This window comes from Acanthopagrus latus, chromosome 8 (genome assembly GCF_904848185.1).
Source record: "Acanthopagrus latus isolate v.2019 chromosome 8, fAcaLat1.1, whole genome shotgun sequence".
NCBI lineage: Eukaryota > Metazoa > Chordata > Actinopteri > Spariformes > Sparidae > Acanthopagrus > Acanthopagrus latus.
Genome location: NC_051046.1, coordinates 7,620,594 through 7,640,420, shown reverse-complemented (window position 1 = coordinate 7,640,420; position 19,827 = coordinate 7,620,594). Strand labels below are relative to the sequence as shown.

At 44.0% G+C, this 19,827-nt stretch overlaps 1 protein-coding gene across 4 annotated transcripts in view; it reads left to right on the top strand.

The window, feature by feature from the left end:
* Positions 1–19,827, top strand: part of LOC119025044 (voltage-dependent calcium channel subunit alpha-2/delta-1) — a 68,601-nt gene that overhangs the window by 35,208 nt on the left and 13,566 nt on the right. For 2 of the 4 annotated variants that reach the window (XM_037108339.1, XM_037108340.1), the window contains exons 9-26: positions 230–280; positions 503–602; positions 4,897–5,055; positions 5,756–5,860; positions 6,707–6,785; positions 7,302–7,351; positions 7,455–7,544; positions 8,367–8,441; positions 8,552–8,632; positions 8,970–9,044; positions 13,341–13,412; positions 13,667–13,738; positions 14,722–14,783; positions 15,173–15,249; positions 16,236–16,247; positions 17,669–17,677; positions 17,979–18,039; positions 18,135–18,226. In XM_037108339.1, coding sequence (XP_036964234.1) covers positions 230–280; positions 503–602; positions 4,897–5,055; positions 5,756–5,860; positions 6,707–6,785; positions 7,302–7,351; positions 7,455–7,544; positions 8,367–8,441; positions 8,552–8,632; positions 8,970–9,044; positions 13,341–13,412; positions 13,667–13,738; positions 14,722–14,783; positions 15,173–15,249; positions 16,236–16,247; positions 17,669–17,677; positions 17,979–18,039; positions 18,135–18,226 — 1,322 coding nt within the window. The remainder of the gene's footprint in view (positions 1–229; positions 281–502; positions 603–4,896; positions 5,056–5,755; positions 5,861–6,706; positions 6,786–7,301; positions 7,352–7,454; positions 7,545–8,366; positions 8,442–8,551; positions 8,633–8,969; positions 9,045–13,340; positions 13,413–13,666; positions 13,739–14,721; positions 14,784–15,172; positions 15,250–16,235; positions 16,248–17,668; positions 17,678–17,978; positions 18,040–18,134; positions 18,227–19,827) is intronic. The other 2 variants (XM_037108341.1, XM_037108342.1) reach the window with 1 other exon arrangement.

The window sequence follows — 19,827 nt, the reverse complement described above, 5'->3', positions numbered from 1 at the left end:
TTTAGAAAAAGGAGCCCGTTAACATAAGCAAACGTCCGGCTTCCAGCACGAGTTCCACAGAGCTCCTTTAAAGCTCCTGAAAAAGTTAACAAAGTAGGCTTTGATCTGAAGGGTTTTCGTGATGTAGTGCATGTGTAATATTGTGATTAGAGTGAATAATCGTGTTAATGGTTGGTCAGAGTGTGTGTGTGTGTGTGTGTGACTTAGATAAGCTTCTCTACCCATCCAGGTACATCCAAGGAGCCGCCTCGCCCAAAGACATGCTAATCCTTGTGGATGCGTGAGTTACTTTCCTAACCTCATTGATCCGTAACCTCCTCGCATCAGTCATGATTTCCCCTGATTATGATACATGCCCTCCTCCCGCCACGTAATGCAATGCATCTCCCAAAGCAGACACATTTCTAATTACATTGAGCAAAATCTCGCAGGACGTGAACCGAGCTGACAGATTGCAGTGAGAAGCTCTCAGGTCTTGTGTTGTTGTCGCTTTCTGCTGCAGGAGCGGCAGCGTGTCGGGCCTGACTCTCAAACTGATCAGGACCTCCGTCAGCGAGATGCTGGAGACTCTGTCTGATGACGACTACGTCAATGTAGTTTATGTGAGTATTAAACCCTCCGCTTGCCGAGCGCCGGGCGGTCTGTTTGTGCGAGGCGACGGGGGGGCCATGATGCACGCTGAGCGAAGGGACAGAGTGACAGGCGGATTCAGAATGTGTGCGCCTGAATGGGCTCGTTTGTTTACACACCCATTCATGCGCCCCTCTGGATAGATTTAAATGGAGATACACACATGAATACAATGTACAGTGAACACTTGCTCGAGCACACACACACACACACGCACACACAGCAGAGAGGCAGAGAGATGGATGACAGGTAATGAAATATGGATTTCTCTCAGGCCTGGCCACCCTGAAAAAGACCTTTAATGAAATACCCACTGCTCTATTTGGTGTACAGGATTAAAACTCTGCACTACATGCCCCCCACCTCCTTACCCGTGTGTGTGTGTGTGTGTGTGTGTGTCTGTGTGTGCGCACATTCCCACTGCACCTAAAGGGATTACAGCTGCACCTCCGACTGGGGCCAGACCCCGGGAAACACTCATTCATCACCCCCTCGATTTCTCAATCACCCTTTCCCTCCATCATTGAGTCCCAGCATTCCCCCCACACACCTTGATTCATCTCTTTGTGTCACTGCATGATCTCCCTGCACACTGTACGCCTCCTCCACTCCTCTATACACAACACCGCAACTTTGCTCCTTCCACCGGCCCGACTCTCTCTCTTTCTCTCTCTCCCTTCATTTCTACTTTTAACGCCCACCAATCACTTCCATCGCTCTCTCCCCCCCTACACCGTTTCATTCTCTGACCATCTATTCCGGGGCCCCTTCGCGCTTGTGATTACACTCAGGAAAAAGAGCCAATCAGGAGGCTGCGTGATGCGTAGATTGGCGCCTGTGGAGGTGTTTATTGAGATGGGTCTTTATCGAGATTGGAGCCGTCTTCGTTTTTCCTCGCACAAAGACAGCCATTCAGAGTCTGTTTCCTCTCTCCAGGGACCCTTTGTCTTGGGCACAATGTATTCTGTTTCACGGTGGACTTGTGATTCTGCAAAGACGTGCAATTATCGGAATCTGTCGGGGCGCTCTGTGTGTGTGTCAGTGTGTGTGCGTCTTAGAAAGCGAGACAGAGTGAGAGTGATTAGTTCAAAAAGTTCAACTGCAGTTTTGACTCAGAACTTCTTCTGTTCGTCTGGTTAAATTGTTTTCCTCCTCGCCTGCTCCAGCGATGTGGGAGTGATGCGTTAGTGGTCCAAGGACGATGCGAGGCACTCGGGGCTAAGAGGATAATTCAGTACCTAAAATTAATTACATTTTCTAGATTGTCATGTTTGTTATCTTTGGCTTGTATTTCTGTTGGTTGCAATAACACCATCCTCACCACATCTTGGAACACAGAGACGTTGCTGGTCTGGTCCTGGTCCTGTTTCCCCGCCTCCACACACCTGGTTCAAGTGAAGGGGCTCGACGACGAGCTGATCGTTTGAAATCCGGTGTGTGGTAGGTTTGAAAAACACTGTTCTAGATAAACCTTGAAACTTGTTCGGTTGCGGTTCATGGCAGTTTATTGCAGCAAAACAATATGATGGCGATCAGACACACAGACCATGCCAAAACTTACCTCGCCCCCGATAATTCATGTTTTTCATGTTCAGGGTTGTTATGTGGGCTTGTTGTAGAGACTGGAATGTAAATGATATAGTAAATATCTGGAAACTGTGAATCTACATACTTCACAGACTAGTTGTGAGAGTCAATCATGTCGAATGCAGGCATCTAGATCATTTTACGCGCTGATGGCGATGAGCTTCCGAGTGCAGCCACTGTGGGAGTTTGCTGAAAGACCTCAGTCCATTTTCTGACAATTTGCCTGTCAGTCAGAGATTATACAAACCTCCTGCCTTGAAGGTATATTAGAGCTAGTAGAACCAATGAAAATATTAGCATAAAGGTCCAAGGTAAATGCATGAACATTACTTCAGAAAAGCCCATAGACCCGCCGATAATGATGGTCGTTGGGTGAGTTGCGTGTATCTTTATGCGCGGTGGGTGTCAGGAGATAACAGAGTTGCATGTTGGTGACCTACCTATCCTTACAATACAGGCTGGTCTGTTTGGCTGGTTGCTCTGATTATTATCTCACGTGCATAAAATATTGAAACATGGAAACTAAATCTATATTGTGTATAGGACTGAATGAAGTTGTATCTCATGGATGTTTGCAACAGAGTTTGGGTCGTAAGAGTCACTTTCACTAATCTCTTACACGTTTGGTCAACCTGGCTTGTCTGTAAACCTGTATGTATCATGCGACCCCTCACATGTCTCGCTCCATCTTGACATTTTCTTTACAATATTCCCTTGTTTTCAGATCTTAACAGTGTGACTTGGTGTCCATTAATTGCCCTGACAAAACTCATTAGTCATTTCTGTGTCATCGTCTCTCTCTACCTATTTCTTTCTGACACCGACTCGCTTACTCATAGACATCCACGGCGCCCTATGTCTGGCCCTGAGGGTGTTGTAACCTGACACTAAATCATTAATCTCTGATATTACCCATAAATCCCTCCTCATTAACAGTAGCCCAGGGACTAAGTTGGCATTTGGTCATGGAAGATGCTCGCACACTTCCTCGGCAGCCCGGCAGGTCAGGGGAATGCTGATAGCTGTTCCTTCCCCCTCGTTCTTCTCCCTCTCTTTGCTCACCCTCCCTATTTTTTTTTTTTCTCTTCTCGCCTGTGTTCTCGCCTCTCCTCACCCTCCCGCCTCAATGAGCCTCCGTCGTTTTATCCGGCCTGCTCAGCCAGTGTTTTAGCCGGCGTCAGTGCTGTTAGCTACCGTCACGTCCAGTGGGCAAGCCAGAGCACCAAACCGGTGCAGGAGAGTGTCCGGCGGGATTAGAGCTTGACGATTAGCCTTCTCTCTTGTGTCATCGCTAATCCATTCCCAAAGCCTGGACCATCTCTCACACACACACACACACACTCGCAGACTCACACAACAGAGCTGTTGTAATAGGATCACAAGGGAACAGCAGAATTTGTAGTAGATTGTATTCGCATTTGTGTTCAAGGCCAGTAACACAACATTACGAAGACGACTCTCACAATAGTTCTTTTTCCCTCTTTCATTTACATCACACTGGGCTTATCTACTAAAATCTCTGTAATCAGAACATGATCGATGTGTCACCTACACTACGTGAGCTCATTATTTTCAGTATATCACACGCCGTCTCGCTTTTACCGCTTTTAAGTCCCGCGTTCACACCCTCCCCCCTCCTCCTTTTTCCGTCCTCTTCCCGTCACTTTCCGCTCCTCACCCTCCCACATTCCCGTCTCACCTTCCTCACTTCTCCTTTTAATAGATTAGGCGATAAAAGATCCTTGACTGCTCCACGGAGGGCAAATCACGTGAACCCACGCTTGTCTGTGAATGCGAGTTTGTGTGTGTTTATGTCCCGTCGCCTTGATCCGGTCCTTTTTGTCGAACCGCAGCTGTCGTCACTTCGCCTCTCAGTCCGCCACAGATGTGTGTGTCTGTTATTGTCAATCTGAAGGGAACTTCAAGGCTATCAGGCTCATTGGAAATACGCCCACTCACATGCAGCCAAGTCTCTTTTTTTGCCTCCTTTCTTGTCGGTGTAGATCAGTGTTTCCAGCCTCCCCTATTGGCCGTCTCACAGAGACACATTGATTAGTCGAGATCGATGAGGTGTGGTATTGTTTTAGAAGAGTTCTGCAACACAGTAGCTGTGCTGGGGTACTATACCGCTGTCCCATGTCCTCTATATATTACATTATATTCTGTCAGGTTTTTTTTCTACTTATTGCCATTCAGAGCTCTTTGAATCTGCCCTCTCTGTTCACTGCTGGACGATCCGAAAGCTTCCGCTCGTTTAACAGTGAAAATAGGGACCATCTGTTAGACCTGGAGCACAGCGCGGCATAGAAGGGAAGCAGGCTTTTTTGCTGTATGCCGGGCGGAGTGTGTGCATATGTGTGCTGAGGTGTGGAAATGAGGAGGTCTCACCTTTTAAAAAAAAAAGATGGTGTTGCTGCCTAACCTTGTTCTTATATAGCAGAATCTTGTTTCCATGGGTACCGAATCGTTGAGCTTGTGGAGGATGTGAAGCAATTAGTGGGGCTTGATGAATGTGTCTGTTTACCGCTGCCTGATAACAGCCAAGGCCAGGTGGGAGTGTTTGTGTGCGTGTCTGCGCCACGTTCCTCCCAATTGTTTCAGACGCACACATGTACGTATGAATAATTTGTGGGCCCCTGACTCTTTTTTTTTTTTTTTTTTGCGTTTGTTGCCTCCCAGTTCAACACCAGGGTGAAGGAGACGGCGTGCTTCAACCACCTGGTCCAAGCCAACGTAAGGAACAAGAAGCTGCTGAAGGACGCCGTGCAGAACATCACGGCCAAAGGCATCACAAACTACACAAAAGGCTTCGAGTTTGCTTTTAGGCAGCTCTCTGCGGTGAGATAAAAAGTTTTCTCTTTTGGTTAACCAAAAAAAAAAAAATAAGTGTCATTTCTTTCTCTTCTGAGTGTAAAAGAGGCTCAGAGCAAGTTTTGAATGAATGTTGCCTTTGATGCCTCCATATTTCCACCAGCAGCAGCAGCAGCAGCAGCAGCAGACCTTTGTCTTTCACTGCCATCTGCTGGCCGAATGTGTTACCTCGTCTCAACTGTCCAACTAGTGGAGCAAATATCAGATTGTCACAGAGGAATGACTGCATTGAAATGAAAAGTAGCATCCTCCAGCGGTGTTATTGTGCAGCAACGCCTAACATGATATATGTGATGAACTCTGAACTTTGTCATCCACAGAGTTATAATGATAAAGTAGATTAAGGTGTGTGGCAGACTTAGGTATGAATAGACCAGAACTGGTTTACACTTTGTTAGCAGTAATTTGAAGCTGATTGGACAAATGAGGATATCACTAGAGGAAGCTGGCTCACCCAAATCAAAAGTTTGTTTTCCTGTGGAGTTGAATTTGTCTGTGATGGAAATAGAAAAGTTCTGGAGCTCACCCAAGATAACTGGGTTCATTATCCTGGAATCGTGCATATTTACAGTGGAATATTGCTTTCAATCACCTGGGTGAAAAAGGAAAAAAAAAAATCACATAAGTTGATCCTGATGTTCTTTGTTTTTTTTTTTCCTTCGACTAGACTAATGTGAGCAGAGCAAACTGCAACAAGATCATCATGCTGTTTACTGATGGAGGAGAGGAAAGAGCTCAGGCTATACTGGAGAAGTACAATGCTGACAAAAAGGTATGTTGGTCACACACACACACACACACACACACACACACACACACACACACACACACACACACACACACACACACACACACACACAGTGTTTGCTTTTATCTATTTGGCTGTGCTCCTGCTGTAGTTTTTATTAGACTCAGCTTTTTGGAGCTCCCTTTGGGTCACAGCTTCCATGTGCATTTCCTCATACCCAAAAGTTTATGCAGATGAGGGTTTTTCTTGCATGTGTGAAACAAAGACCTATTCACATACACACACACACACACACACACACACACACACACACACACACACACACACACCCACAGATCACAAATGTGCACATGCATAAGGTTGAGGATGGGAGCAGACTGTGCACACACCTCATCATGATGTCACAACCCGGCTCAGACGGGAGTCAAAGATTTTAAATAACATTTTGTTGAACCACATTAAACCAAATCTAAATGAATAAATAAGCATATTGAAACGCTGCTGGCTGGGAGCACAGCAGACAGAGAGGGAACGAGGGAGGTATCCAGACCTCTTATATCAGGAGCAGCAATCAGAGGAAGTGACTTGAGATGTGACTCATTCTCCAGACACTCAAATCAGGAACAGGTGAAAACACAGTAATCGTGATAATATTCAGAGCACATAAGACAATCATTGATTGACTAAAAATGAATGTTGAATGAAATTGTTCAAAGACACTTATTCTTCCAGAAATACAAAGAATACCATGCTGGAAAACAGCATAGACCATCAAATGTTGTGTTTTGGTGCTGGTCTATGCTGTTTTTTCCAGCAGGGTATTTTGGTTATGTGTCGATAAATGTTGTTCAATTGAATCTCATGCTGCAGGTGAGGATCTTCACTTTCTCAGTAGGACAGCACAACTATGATAAAGGACCCATTCAGTGGATGGCCTGTTCCAACAAAGGTACTGTACGGATTAGATCACAAATCACCAAAACTGTTATCATTTTGTTACAATCCTTGTGTTAGATGAAGTTGTGCTTGTTCGATGTTTGTAGTGATTTCAAATACCTTTGATATTTTGTTTCAACCTACTCAGCTGGGTTACGGGTGGTATAAAACATAAAGTACAGGAAAGTGTTGAAAGAAGACAGGGTGGTGGTGTGATAATGAACATCGTTTTAGAAACAGCGGAGCTACCATCAAGCCTCTTTGTCTTCTTCCCTGCTGAAAGGTCCTTGGCCGGAAACATTAGCAGCTCAAACAGTGATGACTGCACTTTAATCTCCCTGAGGAAGAATGGGGAGAAAACGTTTAAGTGGTTAATGATAGATGAATCAGTAGAGAATCCCCTCACACATCCACAAGTAAAAAGTCTGGACATCATGACACAGTAGGCTAAGCTTAAGATGCTGTGAGCTTCCTGTTGTTATATCTCATTGAGTGACTGCAGCATTTGGTTTTCATTACATGTATCCAGGTTACTTCTATGAGATTCCTTCTATTGGAGCCATCAGAATAAACACACAGGTTGGAGCATGGTTTATTGTTTTTCACAACATTCATTGAGAACTTAACAATCTGCCAGCACGGAAGCATTAACGTGGAAAATATGCGGTTTGTCCAATTTTAGGAGTACCTGGATGTCCTGGGAAGACCAATGGTTCTGGCTGACAAGCAGGCCAAACAAGTCCAGTGGACTAATGTATACCTCGACGCTTTGGTATGGCAATTTAATGTAATTTATTTTATTTTATAAGAATTGGCCACCTGCTAACTGCTGTTAACTGTAGCGTCCATTAGCAACTTAGCTCAGCGAGCAATGCAGCAAGAGATCCAGACTGGGAGCTCACAGAACCGGGGACGTGTTGGCGTTTACATCCTTAGACCAGGAGCTTTGCATCAGGATGGGATAGAGCTAGCTGGCTAGCATGCTAATTGCAACAGATACCTCTGCAGCACAAAACACAGACATTAGAACTTATTTATGAGTGAATTGCTTCTGTAATTAAAGTTTGAATTCTTACATATGTTGATGAAAGTTCTCAGTCATCAACTTCGTGATAGATCTAGGTGCTCATGGGCGTATCATAGGCGACTGGACTTGTTTCAGTTTGATAAAGACGTTTCACCTCCTGTCCAAGAGGCTTCTTCGGGTCTAACTAACTGGAGAGGAGTTGCAGGCTTTAGAGAGGAGTTGCAGGCTTTAAATGCTGTGTGGGAGTGTCCTTACACGTTTGAGCTCTTGAGTTTCACAATCGTTAGGGCTACTTGTGGGTCATTTTTCAAATCAGCCCTCATGTGGGTTGCTAAGGTTAGGTGAGCCCAGGTGTGAATGGTTGTTAAGCTGTCTGGGGAGAGAACTCAGTACAGCATTGTAGGTGTGTGATAAGTAATGTCTTAGGTCACCTCCTCTGTTCAAAGACGGTCATTCTATCTTACATAATTCACCTTTAAATAACACAGACAAATTGTTCCTGCCATGTTAATTTCAACTTGACAAGATTACTGAGATGAATGGTGCTTTCTCTTGACTCTCCATCAGGAACTGGGCCTGGTCATCACCGGGACGCTTCCCGTCTTCAATAAAACAAAGACCAAAGATGACAGAAACGGCGAGGTGCGGCACATAAAGGCTTGAACAACACAATGATTGGGAGTCCGCGGGAGCGGTACCTAACGAAAATGAATTTCACCTCTTCTTTTTTCTCTCACACTTTTCCCCCTCAGCACCAGAATCAGTTGATTCTGGGCGTGATGGGGATCGACGTGTCTCTGGATGACATCAAGAAGCTCACACCACGCTTCACGGTGAGTTCAACACCCATATGTGATCACATAAACACGGACTAATACATTTCTCAAACCCAGGTTTCTGTGACATGCCCAGCTGTAAAGACGGGAGTTTTCCATCTGGTGCAATTAGTGAGTGATGTGATCCCATCAGATAAATAATGTCTATATGAAAATAAAGCCTCTGTCATTAATTACAGCCCCTGTGGGTTTTTGGGGGGACCGCTGAGACCTGTATTTGACACACTTTCTGACAGCCACTAACAGCTGTCTTTTCATTGCACTGGATTTACTGGCACCATGTGTTTTTTTCTGGACAGACAATTAAATGTCCTCCTCCTCTGTTGATCTCCAGATTGGTCCAAACGGATACTACTTTGCCATCGACCCCAACGGATACGTCCTGCTGCATCCAAATCTCCAGCCCAAGGTATGACGTCTGGCCCCTATGCATCACCTCACGTGACTCCTGTCTTGAAGCTTTTTTTTTTTTTTTTTTTTTTCCATTATATTCTGACTTATTCCACAGGGTTGCACAATAACTGCATGCACTCTGTGAATAATATGCAGTCTAGCAGATGGCGGAGGCTCTTTTCAAACTTTTCCATGCGCTGTCACCTCATCAATCTTCATAAAGAGAAATCATTCCCCAGTTAGAGAAGGACTTGATATCATCAGCCCCTCGGATGTCAGCTAGAAGGTCACTCATTACCATGTGAGATAAAAAAGATATGTAGGGCTTGGCAGTGAGCTGGCATATATGTTTAAGAATGAAGGATAAGAAGAGGCACGGCGGCATATGGAAGAGAAAATGTGTTTAGTAGCACACCCCAGAATATGATTTAATTTGTTCCACCATGGGGATAAATCACGCTACTGCAGTTTGTATTTTCTTGCATATGTTTTGTATAAGATAAAAATCGATATGGTTCTTTTAAGAGTTGCTTTTATTGTCATTTAAACTTAAGTAATAGAACACTTTTGATTTGATGACATTTTCTCTTCCACAACAAGGCTTGAAGTTGAATTTAGAAGAAAATATCCACCAACTCCACCGAAGCCTCAAGTGGTAAAATGTCACTAATTGTATGCCGCCCATCCCGATGAGCTAAAGGCCCTGAGCAGTCTTACTTTTCCTCAGATAAATTCAGCAGGATTCCTAGCCGCCGGCAGGTATTATGCAAGATGCAAAGAGAATTAGCCGTGACCCCACAAGAGGTTCCAACCCGCTGCCTTCAGCCCCGAGGCGAACAGGCTCTGACAGGCGGTGACCATTAGCTTAGCCCAGGACCGAGTTCTGTGTTCGGTGTCGAGATGTTCAGAGCGAAACCACCTCCCCGGATCCCTTTGGGACGCACTCTTACATCCAATTCATCAAGCCAACAACTCTCCACAGTCTAACACATCCAGACAAACGACTCATGGATCCAATTATTTTTAATTTTCAGTTTAATAGGTTTTATTAGTTTGGTAATTCACGTGTCAAAGTGTGATAAATCAAGGGTCGGTTAATAACTGTGACTCAAGACTACTGGAAGTTACATTAAAGGACTTGTTACTCATACACAAACTGTGGTGATTTCTGGTCTACAGACATGACAGGGCATGGCTTTGTTACTGTAAGAAGATAATGATGTATAATATTTATTAGTGTTTATATGTTTGTGTCATTCTTGTTTAACATTTTAAAGCAGTGATAAGAGATATTGTGTACTCTTCCTCTCCCTGGACTAAAGAGAGCGTCCCTCTTGTTTTTGCCCTCTTTCAAACTTTTCACCCAGACTGGAACACTTAACTCTGGTCAGGCTCTGTGTGTGTGTGTGTGTGTGTGTGTGTGTGTGTGTGTGTGTGTGTGTGTGTGTGTTTAGATATACTTGTCAATGTGGTCGCTGTGTTTCAACTGGAAGTGACACTTGTATGTTTTGAAAATGTTTTTTTTCATCGTTGGTCTTTGACGACCACGCCACCACCATCACGCACACACAAAAAACACACACGGTGACATAAGTGCATGACTCTGCATCTCTTCACTGCTTTCCTAGAAAAGGATTCGTAACAGGAAGCTCAGGCTCAGTAATAAGTACGCAGTCACTTTTCACGAGGTGAGACAAAGAAGCAGTGCTGTAGAATGCAGAAGTAGTTCCTAAAGTTAGTAATGTGGAGTTTTCTGTATTGTAGTTGCGTAGATATCATTTTCCACAGATGTAGTAGCAGTCATTGTCTTTTTGTTGGAGATATCATGCATCTGTTATTGGACCTGCAACCCTCCTGTGTGTCTGAGTTCCCCCAAACTGAAATCATGGTATAATCTTAGGTTGCTTGTAGTGATCTAGTGGTCTGGTCGTGGAAAATACTATTTAAATATGTGATGTTTATGTTTAAAAATTGTGAACGTGCATTTGTTTGAGGATATTTTGTGACAGGGTTGATGCTGAGAGAAATTTTGATAATCAGCGTCGTCTGATGATTCACTATTAAAGGTGCAATGTGTAAGAATTTTTTTTGAAAACATTCCAAACTTCCAAAAAGTCTTATGACATTGTCTATGTACTGTGTGGCAAAGCATGTTAAGCATGCTAACCAGCTAGCCCCAGCGCATCCCGATCCAAAACTCCCTTGCTAGCGCAGTGAACACCAACGCTTCCCTTGTGCTTCACGCTCCCAGTCTGGACCGCTCATTGATTTTGACGTGTTGCCCCCCCATCTTTTTTTCTGTGTAGGAATTCAGCAGGTTTGATTATTGCAAATTGCACCTTCAAGTATTTGAAATAGTAATATACAAAGGGTTGACTTTGTACAGAGGGTTTGTTTAACTGTGTTTTGGGTTGTAGTTTTGTAGAGTAACTATTTTGTGCAAATCAGCATGTATGTTGTGTCCAGAAAAGTTGTCTATAGTTCTACGGATGTTGCTTTCGTCTCCTTTTTTCCATGCACATTTAGCAAAAACACTCATATTTTCAGAAGCACAGCTAATGTATGTGGGGGTCATAGCAAAAAAACAGGCAGGTAAGAGGGTCGGCCTATTGTATTGTACTTCAGATTTCCCTTCTAAAGCATACAAAGCAATGTTGGCTGAGAGCAACCTTCATGTTTTCACACAAACACATACACACGCATAAAAGCAACGTCAGAATTATCTCATTATGCGGAAGCATTTAAGACAGACGGCCTCGCTATTATTATTATTCTCCCATCACCCTCTGTGCTGTGTATGTGTGTGTGAGTGTTTGAGGCTTAGAGAGCTGCCTGTCAATCACTCATTGTCTCACTGAATCAGCCGAATGGGAGATTGTGTGAATGCTGATGGTGGCCTTGGGCCCTTTGAAACATCTCCCATGGTTCACCTCTCTCCCCATCTCAGCAGCGCCTCTTTTCTCTATTTGATTATGTTTGTACATGTTCCACAGTCATCACACAAATCTCCCCTGTTGCGGGGTGGTGTTTTTTATTATTATTTTTTTTATTTTGATCTCAGAACCCCGGCTCACCTCGACAAATCTCAGCTGACATACAGTATCCTCTCACTCTCGTCCCTTTTCTTTTTAATCTCGTTGCTCCTCTTTCTTTTTTTTTTTCTCCTTACTCCCCGTCTCTCATTTGATCTTTTTTTCACTCACGCCATCCAGAGCTTTTCTTTTCTTTCCTTTCAGCTCGTATCCTCTCCTGTCCCTCTTGTGTTTGTTGTTTGATGTTTCATTCTGTATCGGCCAGTGTTGTACCTCTTGATCTTTTATTCTTTCTTTTCTCATTTTCATGTCGAGATGCTTCATCTTAATCATCCTCCTTTTGCTGCTCCGTTTCATTTCACTCACCATCAAATGTAAGGAACTCAACTCTGGATCTTTTTAATTGATTGAGTATTTCATTAATTGAGGCTCTTGTCCCTGTGATTCAGCCTTTATGTACAAGTGGTGTGTTTTTCCATTTTTCGTTTACTCACTCTCTTCTCTGCGCATTTATTGATTTGCGGAGTTGCCGCTCGCACGCGTCAGCATAAAAAAAAGCTATGTAGAGAACAGTGTATCAAAAACGAGCATGCCCTCAGTGTGTCACCCTACGTTTTGAAGTCACAGAGTGAGCAAACGCTGTGGAGGACGGACCGGTATCAGATTCCATGTACTGCTGTTTTATAGAGAAGCACTAGATTACTACTACCAGTTTATGCCACTATAAAGCCACTCAGACGTATAGGGTTTTTAAGAGGGGACATTAATAGGGTCCAGTGTCACTTTGTATCAAACCTGCCACGTCTCGTGTCACAGATATGTTGTCAGAGCGCCGCCATATGGTGCCCTCTATTTTTAATACCGCGGGATGTGATTAGATGCATGTGTTTAGAAAAGAGCTTGGCATCGCTCCTGAACTGAACGCAAAAGAAACAATTATTGAAGTCCACTATATGTTATTCAATTGCAGTAAGATGCGGAGGGCTTTTTTTTTCTCCCTCTGTGGCTGATTGCCACAGTAAGAACCCATCTCTGAATAACAATTGTAAAATGGTCCGCTGCACTTTATAACATTTTACTTTATCAGCTCAGCAGGCTTCAGATGGAGTGATATGAAAGACGGTTATTACATAATAAACTCCCAGCCTAACGAGTAGGCCTAGAGTAAATGGTCCTTCTTTGTTTTGCTCACATCGATCCCTCTGCATTTGATTTTTGTGTCCAGCGCTCTTATAGTGGTGTCACAGCTCGGACTGAAATATCATCCTTTTTTTCCGCAGAATCCCAAATTCCAGGAACCCGTCACACTGGACTTCCTGGATGCCGAACTGGAGAACGACATCAAAGTGGAGGTAAAGTGCGCAGATACATGGAAATCCGCCTGTCACACACACAAAAGACACGGACGCAGAAAACCACACTCAGACACACGTTCAGCCAGGTATTCAGGTGCCAGATGTCTCGACTCGCCTCATAAAGCTATCATGATCAGTCCCCCGCAGGTGATTTACTCGGTGTTCCCAACTTGTTTAGCATGAGGTTACGAGACAGAATGTTTTTCGAATCAGCTGAAACACAGCGAATCCGTCTGTTTCTCTCCCTGCAGATCAGGAGAATGATGATTGATGGAGAGACAGGCGAGCGTACCATTCACACCCTGGTGAAAACGCAGGATGAGGTAAGAGGAAACACTAGAAGCAGCCCCACATATTATTCTGGGGTATGTTGGGGGAACTTAGATTCGATGGTCTCCTATCATGCTTCTGATCTACAGCTGCGTGTTCTTCAGTAACGCTGCAGAGAGGTTCTCAGGCATTGCAGAGTAGACAAACGGGCTGAAGTAAAGTTTTCAGTGCAACATTTCATCCACCACATTAAGGATAAAGTGAGCGTTATAGTGATATTAATATAATATTGTGGCTAAAGTCATTTGGCTAATTCCTGAACAAATGAATAAAGCAGTTACTTTGAATATTTACTATCCAATGTTTGTCTTTCTCATTGCTTTTGTTCTTTGTAGAAAATGTATTAAAGGATCTCTAAAACCTCTTACTTTTCACTTGCTTTTCGTGTTCCTACATATGTAAGTTGTCAAACTCCCGCTGCAAGAAAACTTTGTTCCCAGCTGTTTGCAGTAACTAAGGTCATCGTGCAGCGAGGATAGTTAATAATATCCATCTACTAACACAAAGTAGAGAACCCAGCCATGCTGACTTCATGCCAGACTTCCTTTTTCATTGCCTCGATTTTATACAAATGTTTGTAAAGGGGGCACCGTGTAGCTCTGGAAACTCACAATTGTAATATTTACAATATTAATGAGGCACTAATACAAACTCAGGAATATTTATCTTTTCCATAACTGAATAAACAAGCTGTTCTCAGAGGAAAATAATGTCCCCGGGACACAGTTTGAAGCTAGAAAGGTGGCAGGGTCTGCCACATATAAAGGGTTAGTTTGTACATTCAGTGAAAACAAAGAGAGTTTGTTTAAACTTAATAAGCACAGTCAGTGAAAATATTTCTCTTCTAAGCTACACAGTATTTTATCTTTTTTTCTACTATCGAAAGTAAACTGACACCGAACAATACATTGGAACTATTATATTAACATTACAAAGCAAATTCCTAATGCCATTTCCTGTGTGTGGTCTTGGGCAGAGGTATATCGACAGAGGAATCCGGACCTACACGTGGGCACCGGTTAATGGAACAGACTACAGGTGAGCCCCTCTCAGCAATTTTGTAATATCCCTCTGTGGTTTGTTAAACTGCCTCTGTGTCACTGCCAACGACTCACCAACTGCGGAGAGCACTCCAGCTGATGGAGGACACTACCTAAGCCAACAGGGGTCACTCTCCTGTTTCTCACACCAGGCTCCGCTTGATTAATGTGAAATACATTTAAGGGACGTTTTCTGGGTTTCACTGAAAATGCAGAGGGATGATGGAAAAACTTTGTTCAGTTGTGCTCATTCTGCTTTTTTGTTGGTCATTGATTGAATCGCATGCAACGAAAGGAACTGAAATGAACTCCATCTTTTGAATTAACAAAGAAAATCACAAACTTCTTTCACCCGTCTGACCGCGATTGTCTGTTTTTTTTCTGCAGCCTGGCTCTCGTTCTGCCAAAATACAGCGAACACTTCATTCAAGCAAAGCTGGGGGACGACATGAAACAAGCTATGTGTGAGTATAGCGTCCGCCCTCGTGATAAACACTGTGCAAACACATCAGTCAGACCTGATTCCGCTGGTGCCTCGCAGCCAACTCCCATGCATACTTTCTTGCGGGTCATACTCTGGAGTATCTCCACTTGTTTTGTATTACTTGTTCCCTAGCTGGAGCCACAACCACTCCTTTGTATTTGCTGCTCAGATCAGCGGATCCCCACTGTGCTTTTCTTCTGTAGTGTAACCCACTGGTCAGTCGCCCCTGCACTCCCACACACACTCCATCCAACATGCTTCGCCTTCTCCCAGGCCCAGCCCGAGCGCTCGCTCTTTTGATCTTGTCTCACATTTTGCTCTCCTCTCGCCTTCCTCGCTCCCCTCTTCCAGCCCTCCCTCTGGCTGGGAAGACGACTAAACCTCCTACACCTCCTCTCCCCGCTCATTATCGCCTCTCCTACCAAATGTTTTCTTCTTCTTCTTCTTCTTCTTCTTCTTCTACTTCTTCTTCTTCTTCTTCTTCTTCTTCTTCTGCACTCCACCCTTTTGTTACAATTCCATCTGTCTACCTCTTCGTCCTCCAGTTCATCTTTTCTTTTCCCCCCTCTTCATTTTTTCGCGAGGTAACATGCTACCCAGAGTCGACAGACTTTACTTTGTTTTCTCTGTCTGCCTCCCTGTTTTTCCTCCATCTCTCTATCTAATCTGTAAACCTGTCCTCACCTCGTTCACTTTATTCCTCCTAAATTTCCTCTCCCCCTCCCCCTCCTCCCCTGTTCCTTCAGCTTATTTCTCCCTCGCTCTTGTTTGCGCTCTCAAGGCTGTCTCGCTGCGTGACACACTCTGGCTGCCTCTCCTAACAGCTCAGAACGCAGCTAATAATCGCAAGGACAAAAACCCGTCCGCATACGCACATCCTGTCACTCTTCATAGAGTTCTTTGCTTTTTGATTCTGATGCAACTTATTTCTCCCCTGTCTCCTTCCTCCACACTGGGATTTTACAGCTTCTTCTTGGGGCAAGTACTCACTGTTCTGTGTCCCCTGTCTCCCTCTTGAAGTAGGATGCTCGTACAGTGCACAAGCATGTTTGTCCTTTATGTGTTTGCATGATTACATATGGATGGATGTAATGGATGCGGTGGATGGATGGATAGATGGATGGATAGGAATGCTTACCCATGACTTTACAGATGCGAGAGTGGATATGTGCTTTGATCGGGGGATATAATTAGACAGAAAAACTCCAGATTCAGCACATAACCATCTGGCTTTAGCGGATTCTTCTCAACTTTGATGCGCCGCCACAAAGCATAAACGGCTAATGGTGCAGTTATTCCAACAGATGAGATTTTGACTGAGCGTCCCAGCCCCTGCATCACTCCCTCTCTGCCATAACGAGTCTGTCTCCGCGCCATAAAGACTGTCAGAACGTTTACAGGCCTGTTAAAGAAAGTAACACACCATGCCTAGCTGCCGCAGACTGCTCCGATAGGGAGCTTGGGACTCTAAAGTTCTCCGCACAGCCGTATAGAGTTTCACAGCGGAGCCAGACCACCAATACCTCGATCCATCTTACCGCTCCCCTGCAGTAGGTGCTTCCCGCAGCCGCTTGTCCTCCTAATGCATCCGAGTGTCCCCCAGCCGAGGTTGTGATAGATGAACGCAGGTTTTCGTTCATCTACATGGCGAGAATGCTGCACGTGTTGAATAAATGAGCAAATGCCGGCGTTGAGGAGAGTGTGATGAGCAAGAAGAAAAAAAAAAGGGAGAGAGAAAGAATGTACGTGTGAAAAACAAGTGGACATAGAGACACCCTGCCCAGTCCATAGAGACGGAGGGACAATGAATCTGCCCGTTACGTTTTTATGTGAAGGACGTTGTTTCATCCCGCACCAGATTTCCATGACCCCGAGGAAACTCGGCGCTCGGGTAATTTTTTTCGCAGACGGCACCACACGACTCAATATATTTTAAAGGCGATGTCCAAGATGTCTTCATTTTAAGAGAGCAGTTGAATGATGGCCGTTGATGCCTGTCATGTCATTTATGAGATAAGAATTACCAGACCGGACTTAAAATGAAATCCAGAGCCAGGAGCAGAGGAGTGGAAGGAATTTTTTCTGCATTATTTTCTGTGTGTTTACGTGTTGTTTCCTTGCATGAATGTGCTGTAGAGCCCCTGTGATCATTTCCCCGTTCTGCGTTTCTTAAAAAAAGTGCACTCGATCTTTTTATTTTCATATTGAAAGTTTGTCCGTGAGATCTAATAATCTCTCACTGCGGTTGCACTGGAGTATTTTATTACCTACTGTGGGAAATATTTACAATTCTTCAAGGTATGACATCATTTGTGGGATGATGAATGAAGTTTTATCACCCTTTGTCCTCCCTACTTTTCTCCTCTCCTCATCTCTCTCTCGCTTTGGGGTCACAACAGGGCAAGAAGGCAAGTATCTCTCGCTCAGTTACTCTCTCTCGCCCCCCTTATTGCGCCTTCATTCACGCTTTCCACCTTAATCCATCACCTCAGATCTGTCCAGTATGTGCAGGTTCTATTCTGTGTCTGTGTTGCCCACTTCCCACATTTTTAATGTGATCATCCTCTTGTCTAGTGTGTCTGGATTTGTCGTAATCATCTCACAGCACAGATGCCAGGGACTTGACATCATTTTCATAAATAGAGATCACACTTATCTACAGTCTTATGAGCTTAAACCAGGTGTTTTCCATGTTTTTTTTCAAAAAAGCCATGGAAACCATACAGCTGGAGAGGTTCGATGAGTACGGCTACACCTACATCGCTCCGAGGTGAGTGATCCCGACACAACGGTCCAACACCGCTGTCACAACACGGGAACGAAACAAGTGTCCGGGATTGGAACTGATCAATACTGTTTCCTCAGGGAGTACTGCAAAGAGCTGAAGTTGTCACTCAACAACACCGAGTTTCTCCTCGACTTCAGCCAGTACATTGATAGAAACACTCCAAACGCTTGTGAGTCATGCTTCTTCTCTTCACTGTTTTTCATTTGGTAGTGATGTCAGTTTGCGGCACTGTTTTGCACTCATGTGAGTACTATAATACCACAGTGACCCACACAATGTCACCTAAATCAATTGCATTGAATTGTTTACAGTAATGAGAGTGGAAGTGTGTGTGTTTGTATACCTGCATGGTACAGTATGTCTTACTGTTATTAGTCATGGTGGAACTTCCCACTCGCGGCGGTCAGCATCTGAAGGTCAGAGCTTGACTTTGGTCAGCACGATCTGAGCAGAGTGATGTCAGCCTGATCCACCGAGTTTCCTAGAAGCCCGATGCTGTCATGCTACACAATGACTCACAATGCTTGATTTGTCATCATCTAATGGATCCTTCTTCCTAATATGGCTGACCACCATCATCCAGCTAATGGATCTAGGTACCCTTGATCCTTTTTAACCTGAGGGGCAAGCCGCACACTCAGGCATTAATGCCTTTCTTAATGCTGTTTGTGCAATATGTCGTGGCAATTGGTTTGTCGAGTGTTTATGAAAAGGTTTGGACGCTCATGTTATTTTTAGAAGCTCTACTTTGTTTATCTTTATACAATCTATTTAATCACAATCGTGGTCCCTAATCTAAATTGCAATCTTGTTCCTTAATGTTAAAAACGCTCATGATTTTCTCCATTTAAAAAGTATTGTACTAGTTTTGTATGTGGCTCAAGCTCCTCGTCCACCACTGACTTCTACTGTCTAACATGTTTGATATTTATCATTGCAACCTGTATGTTCCGTCTGAACCGGAACAATGAGAGAGGCATCCTGAAGTAGATCGGATGAACGGTTCTCGAGATACAGTATGCGAATAACAATATATTGAGAAATCTGGCCTGACTAAGTGAGCGGTAACACGTATGCATTTGCAGTGTTCATGCAGAACACATGCAGCCGATGGAGAAAACAACCAATTGCAAATTACAGCACAAAACTACATAATGTGGTCCAAGGATGGCCACAGTGTTATCAGGGGTTTGCTGCCGTACATGCATAAGACAAAGCATCTACAATCATTGTCTTTGTCATATCCAGACATCACGATAAAGAAATGTCAAACAATTAATGCTGCAGACTCAATTCCTTTCAGTTTTGAAGGTAAACCACCTGAGTGTGTAGCAGAGGCAACAAGGTACACTAAACTAAGGCCAGACTTAGAGTCTACTCCATTACTAAAGGCATACATATATAACCTATTTTGTATTTTGCAGGATATGCTGTTGTAGAACAAGAGAGAGAAGAGTTCAAAACAGTAAAAGCAGAAATTTGGATACCAAAGACAGTTATATGACGCACATAGAAGAGCAATGTGAAGCGATTTGTCCAATCAGCATAGCCATTTAGTTGCGGATGCGGCAGTCAGTAAGCTGTGGACACCTCCACGGTCCCGCCCCTTCTTGGCGTTATTAGCTCCCAATGCGTCAACAGCCAATCCTTCACACAATACTTCCTGCTATCTGCCTGTCCGTTGGTACTTAGCGAAGATCTACAAAAACATATCTTCCTGATGGATCATCTCCTGATTAGTGACCTACACCTCATTTATCTGAAGAGAAG